The 14,862-nt window shown below is 39.3% G+C and overlaps 1 protein-coding gene and 1 pseudogene across 7 annotated transcripts in view; one reads left to right on the forward strand and one right to left on the reverse strand.

The window, feature by feature from the left end:
- Positions 1-4,780: 4,780 nt before the first annotated feature.
- On the forward strand, positions 4,781-5,160 carry LOC131826869 (small ribosomal subunit protein eS12-like; annotated as a pseudogene).
- A 3,646-nt stretch (positions 5,161-8,806) lies between these two features.
- Positions 8,807-14,862, reverse strand: part of IWS1 (interacts with SUPT6H, CTD assembly factor 1) — a 39,879-nt gene continuing 33,823 nt past the window's right edge. For 5 of the 7 annotated variants that reach the window (XM_059166509.1, XM_059166508.1, XM_059166506.1 and 2 more), the window contains exons 13-14: positions 13,791-13,902; positions 8,807-9,177 (exon numbers count right to left, since the gene is read on the reverse strand). In XM_059166509.1, the coding sequence (XP_059022492.1) occupies positions 9,046-9,177; positions 13,791-13,902 (244 nt within the window). In that variant the 3' untranslated portion in view covers positions 8,807-9,045. Of the gene's footprint in view, positions 9,178-12,958; positions 13,350-13,790; positions 13,903-14,862 lie in introns of those variants that run through there. The other 2 variants (XR_009351789.1, XM_059166510.1) reach the window with 2 other exon arrangements.

A 14,862-nucleotide genomic window follows, 5' to 3' on the forward strand; every position in this document is an offset into this window, starting at 1 on the left:
AATGAAGATACAAGCTATACTAATTGATTACTTTCTTGAGTGTCTCAAAAATCCTGTTCACTTACCCATTTTAAAATGTAGCAGAAAGGAAAACTTTCCTAGCCTTAATCAGCCATGAGTACAAATGAAGTTCTTTCATGTTAATTTCTGAATCTCAATGGCTTTGTGTGCTCATCTATGCAAATGTAGGGAGTCCTACCTCAAGGAAAATCCTTCCTTCTCAAATATTCTAGGAATCCTAAGGGTGCATATGATCCTAAGTGGGTTGCTATGGCCTCTAGGTCAAGCTTTTGCAGCTTTGGGCCTGATGATCCCACAGATGTACCCTAGGAGGGAGGACCACTCCTGTCATTGTGCCCTAAATTGGCCGGCCAGAGGAGCTGCCATTCCAGGACTCCGAAGGGCTATGAGGCTAGAGTGTTCCTTTTGCATACGGATGACCAACACAACTTTCTGAACTCCAGCATTATAGCATCCATCAACCACAGCTCAGTTCACACCCACAGACTCAGGATATACTGGGACCTTCAGCTTGCCTCCAACATTCTATCCTCTTGCGAAGAGGGGCTTGCCCTGTCAGACTGCTTTTTCTCTTACAGTGAATTTTCTCTTGGGGCTCCCAGATCTCTGCAGGTGGGCCTCTGCCTGGGCCACTTCAGCCCATAAGTCCTATCCATAATCAAACCCAATAACGGACAGAATTCAAGACTTTTCCCCAGGATCCTCAGCCCTAACAGACATCTGTAGTATAACATTTGAAGGAGGTTATCACCGAACTATTTAGCAATATGGCTGAATCTCAGCCCTTCCCCAGCCATTGGGATATTAACCTTATCAGTGTCCTGAGTATTATTATAACCTTATCCAGTGTCCCTGTATTATTCAAGGTATGGTATCTTGAGTGGTAACAGCAAAACCTGGAAAAGAATGGACACAGGTATTCACTTTAGATGGTACTAGTTTAAACAAGATCCAAGAACAACTACAGGCTCAACACAAAAACTCTAAGCATCTGTTTAAATCCTAGTATTTCACCCAGAAAACACTGCAGCATAACTGAAAGCTTTGAAGGCAGAAAGAATGGACTCTGGATCCATGGATGGTTTGCTACTTACAGTATGACTTTGGGCAGTCATTTCACTTTGAACACATTTTTCTCACTTATGGAAAGATAACAGTGAAACCTAAATAGGGTGATTAACTGATCACCATGAAGGCACGAGGCCCAGCTGTAGTTCCTCTCCCTTCCAGCAGAGACATGCACAGGACTTACACAGTTTTGCTTTAAAATTTTTTTTTAAAAGGAATTGGTTGATATGAATCAATTTCATTCCAAATTCTGCTCTAAGGATAACCTGATGATGCTGAAAGTCTACCAAATTTGATCCTTCTTAAAATATAATACTAAACAACACTATTTCTTAGGAAACCCCTGAATGACTTTTTCCACCTCAAGATTCTCTAACTTCCTCAATAAAAACAGAATAACAACACTTAGGAATGTCCAGAAGATAAAAGCCAAGAACTACAAGTCTGACAATTAAAAACTACCAAATACTTCATGTGGGAAAAAAAATCCAGCTGCTAAGGTGGCCAGGGATCTGCATTCAGACCTGACCTTGAATTCTGGCTCTGCCACTCACCAGCTGGGTGGCACCTTGATCTCTGTGCACCATTACCTTTATCTGTAAAGCAGGGACAATAACATCTCATGGAATTAAGTATAATCAATGTCAAAATATTAAGTGCCATGTTAGGTCAGCTCAACAAACTGAATGGTGACAACCAGATGGATGTGGTCCTTGACCCCTCTGAGCCCACGGACTCTGATTTGGTCCTACTTCCTCCTGACATGGGTTTCAGAAGAGACCAGCTTGGAATGGCTGTCCATAACTATACTGGTCAACTACCAGGGTAAGTTCTTCAAAAGGCCAGCACCTGGGGTGCCTGGGTGGCTCAGTGGGTTAAAGCCTCTGCCTTTGGCTCGGGTCATGATCTCAGGGTCCTGGGATCGAGCCCCGAATCGGGCTCTCTGCTTGGCGGGGAGGGAGCCTGCTTCCCTCTCTCTCTCTCTCTACTTGCCTCTCTGCCTGCTTGTGATCTGTGTCAAATGGATAAAATCTTTAAAAAAAAAAAAAAAATGGCCAGCACTTAACTGACCTCTGCTGGTCTCACATAGAACTAGTGTGCAGAACTCTATTTCTGTACTATCTCTAGCCAAAAAAGTAACTTCTTTCTCAAATCACAAGAAAAGAATTTTTTTTTTTAAAAATCACTCCTTCTCTAAATTCAAAGGACAGGAAAGCATAAACTCTCACCTTTATTCTCCTCTCAAAACCATGAGCACTGATTTCCCCAACCCAAAGAGATCCACACAATTTGGGAGACCAAACTCTGACTCTTTACTTTCAATCCACTGTCTTTTAAACATGTCATCATCATAAAACATTTACAAAGTAGTTTGTTTAAAGCCTCACCCATTGCTCTCTAGTCAAATAAACCCAAGGAGTAACTAGTTATCTTAGGGTCTGACACACTTTGAGCCTCCCTTGGTGCATCCATAACTGCAGCTCCACCATGGAAAGAACACAAAGGTCTTGGGTCCCAGGCTTTTTAAGAACTGAGCTAGTCCTGGGGAGCACAGACCCAAACCCTCATCTCCTAGAGTGAGGATTGTTCTCACAAGTTGCTCCTTCAAATCCTGCTTGAAAGCAGCAAGAATATTTTTATATTATTATTATTATTATTATTATTATTAATTTTTAAGAGAAGAGCGGCAGAGGGAGAGGGAGAGTCTCAAACAGACTCCACACTGGGCTTGGAGCCAGATGAGGGCCTCGATCTCATGACCCTGAGATCATGACCTGAGCCAAAACCAAGAGCAGAACACTTAATTAACTGTGCTACCCGGGTGCCCCAAAGCAGTAAGAATGTTTTCTTTTCCTTTCTTTTTTTTTTTTTTTAAAGATTTTATTTATTTATTTGACAGACAGAGCTCACAAGTAGGCAGAGAGGCAGGCAGAGAGAGAGGAGGAAGCAGGCTCCCTTCGAAGCAGAGAGCCCGATGTGGGGCTCGATCCCAGGACCCTGGGATCATGACCTGAGCCGAAGGCAGAGGCTTAACCCACTGAGGGTTAAGATTTCTAAAAATCTTCTAAGTAAAGCCTTTTCCAAACTATGATCCCCAAGTTTTTGTCAGATCCTTACATTTATGTATTCAGCTTGCTTAAAAGTAAAAATACAGGTAATGCTGACACAGCTCCCCACTTTCTTTAAAACAAACAAACAATAGAAATGCACATGTGGAGCTCAATGGTACCAAAATCAGCCAATTTGAGATAGCTTGCTATAGAATCATAGGCATTTTTGCAACATTTCCAGCCCATGTCAACACTACACAATCCACCTCTCAGGACTGCTCTAACATCTCAGCACAACTTTTATATACATGTAATCCATACTCACTTCACTCCACACCACATTCTACCTGTGCATCCGAGGCTGTAAGACTTCTGCTACCACGAGAGGGAAGATCACAGCAACAGTATGGAGCTTGGCCTGACAATCTCTGCCTGAGGAATAGTAGTATACAGGTAGGTAGGGAGAAGGCAATTTGGAAACAATGGTTAATCTGATGCCCTCCCCCCAAATTGTATTTTACTAGTAAAGGGGTCCCTCTCTGGCTCCCAGGGCACAATCTCTGCAGGCCAGAAGTCAGTCAGATGATATAATAAAACTGATTCAAGAAAAAAACCATCAACCAAGAATTCTCTATCTGGCAAAACTATCCTTCAAAAATGAGGGAGAGGGCGGCTCAGTGGGTTAAGCCGCTGCCTTCGGCTCAGGTCATGATCTCAGGGTCCTGGGATCGAGTCCCGCATCGGGCTCTCTGCTCAGCAGGGAGCCTGCTTCCTCCTCTCTCTCTGCCTGCCTCTCCGACTACTTGTGATTTCTCTGTCAAATAAATAAATAAAATCTTTTAAAAAAAAAATGAGGGAGAAAATAAGCCATTCCCAGATAAACAAATGCTACAGAGACAAGCTCTACAAGAAATGCTAAAGGCGGTCCTCCAGGTTGAAAGGACACTAGTAACTCAAAGCCATACAAAAATGTAAATTTTTCCAGCACAGGTAAATATATGGACGAATATAAAACCCAGTATTATAACTTCTTTTACAGGATTTAAAATAGAAAAGTTTAAAAAATAACTATAAATCTGTTAGTAGATATATAATATATTGTGCATGTGTGTGTATATACACATATAGTGATTTGTGACATCAATAATATAAAGGCAGGTAGACTACAAAGTTTTTGTGATTGAAATTACTTAAAAATACAACTTAAGATGTCAAAATTAACTGCCATAACTACAAAGAAAATGTCTATAGAATATACACTGAAATGTTGCTCAAAGAAATCAAAGAGATTACACGGAAGACATCCTGTGTTCATAGACAGGAAGACTTCATACTGTTAAAATGTCAATACTACCCAAAGTGATCTGTAGAACCAAAGCAGTCCTTGTCAATACCCCAATGATGTTTCTTGAAGAAACAGAATAATCCCTCCTAAAATTCATATGAAGTCTCCAAGGACTCCAAATAGACAAAACAATCTTGAAAAAGAACAAAGTTGGAAGACTCCCACTTCCGGATTTCAAAATTTACAAAGCCGTAGTAGTCAAAACAAGATCATGCTCTTTCCCTGCCGCCACCAAGTTGCTCAGAGGCGGGGCTTCAGGTACACCTAAGATTGGGCTCTACACTGGCCCACGACCATGGCCTAGGAAGGCATTGCTGCTGGAGGTGTAATGGATGTTAATACAAGAGGTGCAGAAAACCACCCTCATCCACAAAGGCCCAGCATATGAAATTCACAAAGCCACCAAAGCCTTAGACAAGTGCCAAGCTGATCGTGTGCTTGCACCCAACTGTGATGAGCTTATGTATATCAAGTTGGTCGAGGCCCTTTGTGCTGAACACCAAAATCAATCTAATTAAGATTGATGACAATAAGAAATTAGACAAATGGGTAGGCCTCTATGAACAGAGAGGGAAATCCCACATAGTTGGTTGCAGTTCTGCGATGGTTAAAAACTATGGCAAAGAGTCTCAGGCCAAGCCTACCATCCAGGAATTCTTCAAAATCAAGAAATAAACAAGTGAAAAACTTGGTTCTTGTTCCTAAAACAAAAGTGTCGTGCTGATGCTAGGACAGCCATACAGACTGATGGAAGTGAGGCCAGAAATAAACCCTTATATATATGGTCAAATTATTTTTTACAAGGGTGCCAAGTGGGAATAAAGAGTGAAAAGGCAATCCACAAAATTAGAAAAATATCTGCAAATCATTCATCTGGTAAGTTATTATCCAGAATATATACAGAACTCCAACAACTCAAAACTTACTTTAAAAACAGGCAAAATATCTGAATAGGTATTTCTCCAAAGAAGGTATCAAAAGCATTAAGAATATGAAAAGATACTCAATGTCACTAATTAGAAAAATACAAATTAAAACCACAATGGCATACCATCTTGCACCCAGTAGGATGATTACTATAAAAAAAACAAGAACAAAACCAAAAATAACCCCCCAAAAAACTAAACATATATGTGTTGATGTGGCTATGAACAAATTAGAACCCTTTGGATTATTGGTAAGAATGTAAAATGGGGCAGCCATTTTGGAAAACAGCATGGCAGTTCCATAAATCAGAATTACCATACGACTCAATAATTCCACCTCTGGGTATATACTTCAAAGAACTCAGAGCAGGGTCTCAAAGAAATATTTGCACACCCATATTCATGGCAGCATTCTTCACAACAGTCAAAAGGTAAAAGCAACCTAAATATACATCAACAGATGATGAATGGACAAACCAACCATGGTATACACATGTAATACAGTATTATTCAGTCTTGAAATGTTTGGAAGGAAATTCTGACCCATGCTTCAGCATGAATGAACCTTGAGGACATTATGCTAAGTGAGTACACCACTCACAAAGGATAAACAATGTATGATTCCATTTATATGAGATGGGAGTAGTCAAAACCAGAGACAAAGCAGTATGGTGACTGCCAGGGGTAGGCCAGAGGAAGAGAATGTGGAGTTACTATTCAATGGAAGTTTCTTTTTTTTTTTTTTTTTTTAAAGATTTTATTTATTTGAGAGAGAGAGAGTGAGAGAGAGCATGAGCGAGGAGGTCAGAGGGAGAAGCAGACTCCCCGTGGAGATGGGAGCCTGATGCGGGACTTGATCCCGGGACTCCGGGATCATGACCTGAGCCGAAGGCAGTTGTCCAACCAACTGAGCCACCCAGGCGTCCCGGAAGTTTCATTTTTTAAGAGGAAAAGATTTCTGGAGATGAAAGGCAGTTGATGGCTGCAAACAAAAGTGAAGGGACTTAATGCCACTAACTGTACACTTAAAAACTGTCCTTAAAGATGTTAAATTCTTTGTGTACTTTACATTTATACATAATTAATGTAAAATAATTTAGTCAACAATTAAATCTTTTTAACTGGGAAAAAATGATTCTGCATCACTCCATTCAAGCAGTCAAAGTTACCACCACCAACAATGGAACAAACTAAAAGTCTCTATGGAGAGAAATATGTTTAAACATTTGGTGACCAAGAGGCAAGCTGTCAAACAAGTTACTCACATGTATAAAGTAAATGCTACGAATGTGAACAACGGTTAAAATAGGTGAAGATAGGTATATGGGAGTTTATTTTACCATTCTTGCAACATAATTTTAAGTTAGAAAAATTTCCAAAATTTAAAAAAAAAAAAAATTCTGTTTTGAGGTTTGAGTTTTTAACCCATGGACCAAAGATCATTTATACAGAAACAGTCTTTTCTTCAACATAGTATTAAGAGAACCTCCTAAATCATTTTGAATTCCTTACTTATGATTATCCCTTTACTGTCTGGCACTATGTTTTAGCCCGTTATCAGTGAAATCATCATATAATTGGAGCTTACCCCATCAAATGGCAAAATACTGTATTAGTAAGTTTAAATCTTTTTTTACTCTTACCTTTCTTGTTTAGAATTTTTAATGACCAGGTTCTACAACATTTGCTTCAATAGATGGCTATACTTTTATTGCTCTCACAAGTTTTTTTATTTTAAGGCTATCTATATAAAGCAAAATGACTAGAAAGTACTGTTTCCACCTCCACCTAGCAGTTAGCAATCACCTGATAACATTTTTATGCACCTGCCTTTTACAGTTCACTGCCCCATCCGTGCTAAGCTTGTTGAAAGTAAATGCAGGACTGCCCAGGTGGCTCAGCTGGTTAAGCATCCACCTTTGGCTCAGATCATGATCCCAGAGTCCCAGGTTGGAGCTCCCCCGCCAACTCCACTCAGCAGGGAGTTTGCTTCTCCCTCTCCCTTTGCTCTCCCTACTTCATGCTCTTTCTCTGTCTCTCAAATAAATAAATAAAATCTAAAAAAAAAAAAAAAAAGTAAATACAGAGATCCTGAGAGGACCTTTTCAGTAAGTGCATACACTTCAAGCCATTTTGGCTATTCAAAGGCTTTTATGGCAAGTACTACTTTCAAGATTTTTTGAAAATCAGTGTTGTTAAAAAACCCTGTTCCAATTTGTATCAGAATTTCCATAATTAAAATGATTTACTGGTTCTTGAATTTAGTCATTTTGACTAAACAGAGGTTTTTCATAATTAAATCTGCAGAGACTATTGTTTAAAGTATCGCAAAAATAGAACAATATAGCCATAAACTATAGTTACCCCTAACCCAACTGCCAAACTGCTATCAGTAAGTGTACAGTGATTTTCAGTTACATCCACATTTCCTCTAAGGAAGTATTTTACAACTTTTTTTTTCATTACAACAGCCTTTTCATGAGAAAACATCAATGTAATTTAATTAAAATCAAGTAATTAAAATTTCCCTAAGACGAGAAATAGTAAGATTTTGTATTTTCTTTCAACCCCAACTAGAATAGTGCAATTCATTCCAACACTAACCACCTGAGTTAGCATCCAACTCAACAGGTTTAAGGGCTCAGTCCTCCCTAAGACTGCTCCCATTTTGAATGCCAGTTTCAAGTGGGTCCCTGACCACTTTTACTGACTGGTTACAAATCTGGGAGTTCCCATGATCCCCTTAGGTTCAAGAATTTGCTAAAATGACTTACAGAACTCAGGGAAGTACTATGTTTATGATTTATTATAAAGAACTCAAAGTAGGAGGACCACCCAAATGAAGAGACATAGGGTGAGTTCTGGCAGTAAACAGAGCTTCCACACCCTCTCTCTGTGGAATGAAGGCACATCACCATCTCAGCTTATCAGTGTGCTCACCATTCAGGAAGCCCCAGTGAACGCGAATGTCCAGAGTTTTTAATTGGGATCTCACTACTCAAGCATGACCAATTACATCATTGGGCACATGACTGAACTCAATCCCCTCACTCCAACCCGTCAGGCTTGCCCCAAATCCCAACCCTTGAATTACATGGTAGATCTTTTTGGTGACATCCTCCATCCTAAAGCTACCTCAGGGCCTAACAGGTCACCTCATGAAAATCACAAAAACATTCTTATCACCCAGAAAATGCAAAGGTTTTTAGAAGTTCCTTATCAGGAATCCAACACAGAGACCAAATTCCTTACTATATACTATGGCCAGGAAGGATGAACATGAAAGATGGAAGGGTCACAAACCACTGTAATAGCTAAGATTTTTTTCTTTCACCAAAAGCCAATTTTCACCCCCACTGAGAATACATCCTCTAAGACAATGAAGAGACAGCCCCCCAAAACCAGAATGGAACTTTATTGTGTAAAGTTTATAGAAGTATGACTAGTATTCTTCTGTACAAAGTACACAACAAACAGTTTTAAATACAAGTAAGAGAAATGTGAGTCCTATGACAACATCTGATACAAGCAGAACCATTTACAGATACAATAAAAAAAATTTTAAAATATCATCTTCTTTCTCCAAAGAGTCCATTGCGCATTTCTTAGAGATGGGGACACATCCCAGGCAAGGTCACAATGGCATTTTATTGCCCTCGATGCTGATTTTCACTGCGTGTGCAGATCTGCTTTTTTTTCTGATATCTGTGAACTTTCTCATCTGCTTATCCAGTCGACTGATACCCTTCTTGGAGGTCCCCTGAAACTAAGAGTGGGGTAAAAATTAAAGAGCAAATTATTGAAATACACAAATCTAGTTTTGTCTTTCATCTTCTTTTATCTGCAAGTTAACAGTCAGAAGAGCTCCAATCTCTGTAATAATCACAATATGCTTTGGTGACCTCAGGAACAAGATGAAGTGTACACACCAGTGTTAGCAATGTGCACATATTAAACTCTCTCAATGAAGATTAACAGTTATCTGTGTCTTATTTTAAAATTCTGCCTCAGTCCACAGAAACCTCCTAGATGAAAGGGGGAAAATTTAAACTATGATTCCCCCAATTCCATTCACTTACATTTTGACTATATGCTTTTCCCTTTCAAAGGTCAAACATGGAGCTGGCCACTTCAGATATTCACCTCCCAGCAGTGCTGGCATGAAGAATAATGATTTTCTAAGGCAAGGGAAGTCATCTGAGAAAAAGCCTTAAGCATAACGAATGAGGTGAGAGGATGAGTAAAGCGAACCCCATTAAGGGCTGAAGCTCTAGTTTCAGACTTGGGGTGAATCCCCACTTTGCTTCAGCGAGTTCTAGAGCCCTATGCAAATCAGGCCCCTCCTTTCAGGGCTGCTAAGAGAAGTAAATGAGATAATTGTGTCAAATACTAGCACACAGTCAGTGCTCAAAATACGTATCAGCTATTACTATTATTACTACTACTTTGGAACCAATTAGATTCATATTAAATAAGTACACTTGATAACAACAAAAAAAAGCAAATGAAATCTTTTGATCCAAGGGTGTTACTACTTTTTACATCTCTTCCTGCTTGCCATATATGTTTAAAGGTTTGGTTGTTAGATTATTTCTTTTTTAATTTTTAACGACTATGGGTCTTACAAGGATGCCATCTCTAAGAAACTGACCTTTAGAAATGCTGAGGAGGTCTGCCACTTAAAAGTTAAAGACCAGGGGAAACTCTTCTGGTTGACTATAGTGTTACTGACAATTCCGATCCTTAAGAATGTTGAATGGTATAAAAAGGGACAAGTTCTTCTATTTCTCCCCAGATGTTTATTACTGAATCACCTGTGAAACTCAATTCCAAGATTGCTAAAAGAAGGCAAGGCCCAGAAGGAGACACTCTGGGTCAGTTATCAGTGTGGTGATGTTGAGCTGAGGAGCCTCCCAAGTCTTATCCCACCTCTAGAACTCAGCATACCCCTCAGACAGAAGCAAGGAACCCTCAGTCAGTCTTGAACAAGAGTGATCATCCACCCTATATTTTCTAAAACAATCCCAAGTCCAAATATTTATGTCAATTTAACAGTTGGCACTAGTACTCTGAGTTAGCAAAAACATTCCTTATCAGAGGAGAAGGAGCTATGCTTCTATCACCCTATCGAATCCCCAGATTTTCTGGATAGTCCTAAACATGTGACCTTTCAGATGTGCCCTGATTCTTAGTACTTAGAGTCAGTCCATATCAGAAGCCTTACCCACTCAGATCTCCACCAATTACCTAACTCCCAGCAGCTTTACACGCCATTAGAAACATCTCCCAGCACCTCTCTAACAATCTGAGCCCTCTAGCCTCCACAAAAGGGACACACCCAAGTCACACTGATCCATTCCTATTTATATTTAGACTTATAGCTGGCAGATGCCTAGTTTCCCCAAGTCAGAGAACACAAAAGATTTAGTACCTAACATGCCAAATTCAATGACCTCTCTCCTAATTCAACTCTGTACCACACCTCCTTAGAACACTGAGAGTATATGCTGCACTGTTTCATCAGTGAAAAACCAAAAGTAGCTTAAAATATTAGCAAGATGGGTTTGCTTAAAAAAAAAAAAAAAAAAAACTATGGCACAACTGTATTATGACACAATATTAAGTCACTGAAGAATGTTTACTTAAATTAATTTTACCATATTTAGTAAAACAAAAATCCACCAAAGTATGAAACAACAATTTTGCATAAAAGTTGAAACAAAAACACCAAACCACAAAACCAGTAATGTGTATGTACAATATAAAAAGGACAAAAAGGAAATAGCCCAAAATGTTAATATTAAGGTGTGGTGGAATTACAAGTGACATTAACTTTATTTGTGCTTTCTGCATTTAAAAGTTTATATAAAAACATACATTGCGTTTGTCATTTTACTGTTATCTTAAAAGCACTCCATGGAAAAATCATTTCAATATACAATGTAGTGTAGGTTACTGCATTATTTAGGAGTGAAAAATCAGAAACCATAGAGGAATAAATAAACAAATTATATATTCACATGATAGACTATTATGCAGCCAGTATAAAAGACAAATGATAAGGTGGTTTAATGAGGGGAAATTACCAAAATTATATACAGTGTAATTTTATGAAAGTATCAATAGAAAAAAAGGGCAAAAAATATAACAAACTGCTTTTGAATGGTGGCTGATTTCTCTTTCTAATCTCAGAATTTTCTGTAATTATAACCACAAAAAAACAAATTTGAAGCATTACTGGGAATACATTTAACACAACAAACTGTTAACACTGGGGACTTTGAGAAGAGCAGGGCTTTGAGATGGGGTTATTCTATAGTGTTTTATATTTACTTATGTACTTTCAAAAATAAAAATGACATTTAAAACAAAGAGTTTCATTTGAAAGCCATTTACTCAAATTTTCTTCTGGAAAATATGTTTTCTAATAATACTCATTAGTGTCTGCAATGTGGAAGCCCTGACTGAATTCGTAAGGACTCTTCCTGAACAGGAAAAGTGTGTCAGGTGGTTTAAGGACAATACCCTAAAATGTAACATGAAACCACTAGGCTCCCAAACATGCCTACTAGACTTGGACCTAGATAGTACTGGCACATTATGATCTCGGGAGTGCTGGGATGAAGGAAAGGAAAGCAGCTTGAACTTGCCTGTCTGCTAGTCACCGCTCTGCTCTAGCAGGAGACTGGGCCACTTCTTCCCACCTGCCCAGCACCTACTGGGAGAATGGGATCAGAACCAGCAACACTGGCAGACAGGCACATGCCTTTCAGGACACAGCTAGGCTTCCAAAGAAGAATGGCCACTGAAACTTTTTTTATTACATTTTCTCTGTCTTACCGTATTACATTTTCTCTGTCTTACCGTTCTCAATTCTCAAACCTAAGTGACTGGGACAGCAAGAGGGGAAAAGACAGTGGAAAAAGGAAAGGTAAAAAGAAAGAGAAGTGGCTGAGGAAGATAAGGGATATCAAGGGATGTGGATATGGGTAAAAGTACAAAAAAGGGGAAGGAAGTATGAAAAAGTTCTTGGCACTGAAGTAGTGCTCTTCTACCTGCATTTATTCTCAGTAAGTGGAAAGTGTGCTTTGTTTTGATTGCAGCTTAATATAAAAAATGAACTGGCACAAAGGTGAGTGTAGTCCATGAAAATAGCTGCCCAAGCAGGGGTCATGGAGAAGTCACAAAAGGAAGGCAACACACTCAGACTCTCAAGAGCACACTGCTACAAAGGTAACGCTATTCATCTCAGAGCACAGCAGGGAGTGAGTGTGACTTTAAGGGTGGGTCCCAACATTTTCATTTCTAACCATGTATTAAATAAGTATTAATCAAATTTATCTCTTAACTATTTAGTGGAAGCCTTTACGCAATGGGTCCCCTCAAATGCAAACTAATGAGCCACTGACAATGGGAGGAAAAGTCACTTCCCTTCCATCAAGAAGCTACTCATCACTTTACATGCTTGTAATGCAGACCACTATGATTCTGGACCCTAAAAAAGACTTTTTAATAAAAATGGGTAATAGGAAGATCAAAATGCTTACCAGGGAATTAATTATCCATGAGTTTCTGGGGTACCTATAAAGGAAGGGACTTCCATTTTGATTTCTAAATATTCAACAGAACTTGAAAGTCATGAAGTGTTTGTTAAGGTCATTATTTCAGTAACTAGAAGTGGGCTGGGCCTTTTCTGGTTAGGAAAGCACACGCACACTTGTTTTCACTCTAGCTGCTGACAATTCAAGCTCATGCACAGAGCATGCTTCCTTGGGGATACCTCCCGGATACACTCTGGTTGGGCCAGGACTACAGGGGCATCCTGTTGCCTTCAATGCTGAACTTGACAGCACGGTGCACTTTGCTGAGTCGTTTCTGTTCTGCAAATCGCCTCTTATGCTTTTCCAATCGGCTTAGGCCCTTTTTAAGAATACCAGGCTAGAAAGAGTAGTTTGAATGGAGAATAAAAAAAGATTACTGAGGAGCAATGAAGATCACGGAGTAGTATTTACAGTGATGACAGAGAAAGTGTTTACCCTAAATATTTCACAACAGAATTACTTAAAACAGTTGAAGAGAAAGGAAGGGGTAGATTGCAGAAGTAGAGAGTTCTGTTTCTCATGGTTCTAAAAAAATGACTGCATGAGAACACTCTAGACTTTAAGATTCAGTTGAAATAAAGGGACTGATAATGTTGCTTTAAGTCTGAAGTAAAGCTCACAAGCAATGATCTGGCTAGCTAAGAGACCAAAAAACAGCTCTCTTTAATAAATCAGATAAACCTCAAGAGCTGTTAAAAGTTATAACATGTAAAGTAAAAGACAAAATAGTAATTTCCACTTGAGATCCACCTCGCTATTTCCCTCCTCACTTACTTACCCTGGATGACTCCATTTCCACATTCCACTTAGGTCTGACAACATAGTCCTTATTTGAGGGCATGGGGACCCTTGCTCGGGCACAGAATCCAGGATCTCCAGGTCTGAGGGCCCTGAGAATAGGAAGAAAACCATACTATTTTGTAGCCAATCACAGCTGGGTCCAGCTGATTCAGCTGCACAGGTATTTCAAACTTCTTCTGCTTCCCCAGGTCACCCTATCTGCCCTCTTGCTATCTCAGCTGACCTCACCATCACTCACATTACTCTAAAAGTTCCTCTACTTCCCTCTCAAAGCCAACTTCCTCTGCATTTTCAGGAGTTCTCTTAGCCTCCCTTCAGCTTCAGATATAATCAAGCCTCTCTCCTTTCCAAGGCTGGCTCCCACATCAGAACCCCAAATTCCAATTTCTCTGGTCTGGTGGAGCTCCTCACAGTCTCACTTGTGAGATGAAACATCTGGTAGCCAAAATGATCCCCCAAAACTGAGTATGCCCTCAAAGTATTTTTTGTGTATTACATATGCAATTAATACAATAATTTCTGCTTCTTGTTTTGAAAAGTTTGGATAATCACAGATTCATATGTAGTTTTAAGAAATAATACAGAGAGATCCAGTGTCTCTCCCAATGGTAAAAGATGCAAAACTATCCAAGAACTACAATACTAATGTTGATAAGTCCATCAGTTTTTATTTACATTTCCCCCAGTTTTACTTACATTCATTGTGTGTTTCTGTGTTTATTAGTTCTATGCAATTTTATCACAAGTGTAGGTTCGTGTATTTACCACAAGGGTCCTTCCTATTGCCCTCTTAAAAAACACGTCCACCCTTTTACTCCATCTGCCCGGCCCCCAGCCCTGGTGACCATGAATCTGTTCACTTCTCTTATTTTAGCATTTCAAGAATAAATGGAATACACTACATAATCTTTAGAAACTGGCTTTATCCACTAAACATAATGCCCATGAAGATCCATCCAAGTTGTTATATCTATCAGTATTTGTTCCTTTTAATTGCTGAGCAGTATTCTACAGTACAAATGTGCCACAGTTTGACTATTCACCTGCTG

This window comes from Mustela lutreola, chromosome 3 (genome assembly GCF_030435805.1).
Source record: "Mustela lutreola isolate mMusLut2 chromosome 3, mMusLut2.pri, whole genome shotgun sequence".
Lineage (NCBI taxonomy): Eukaryota > Metazoa > Chordata > Mammalia > Carnivora > Mustelidae > Mustela > Mustela lutreola.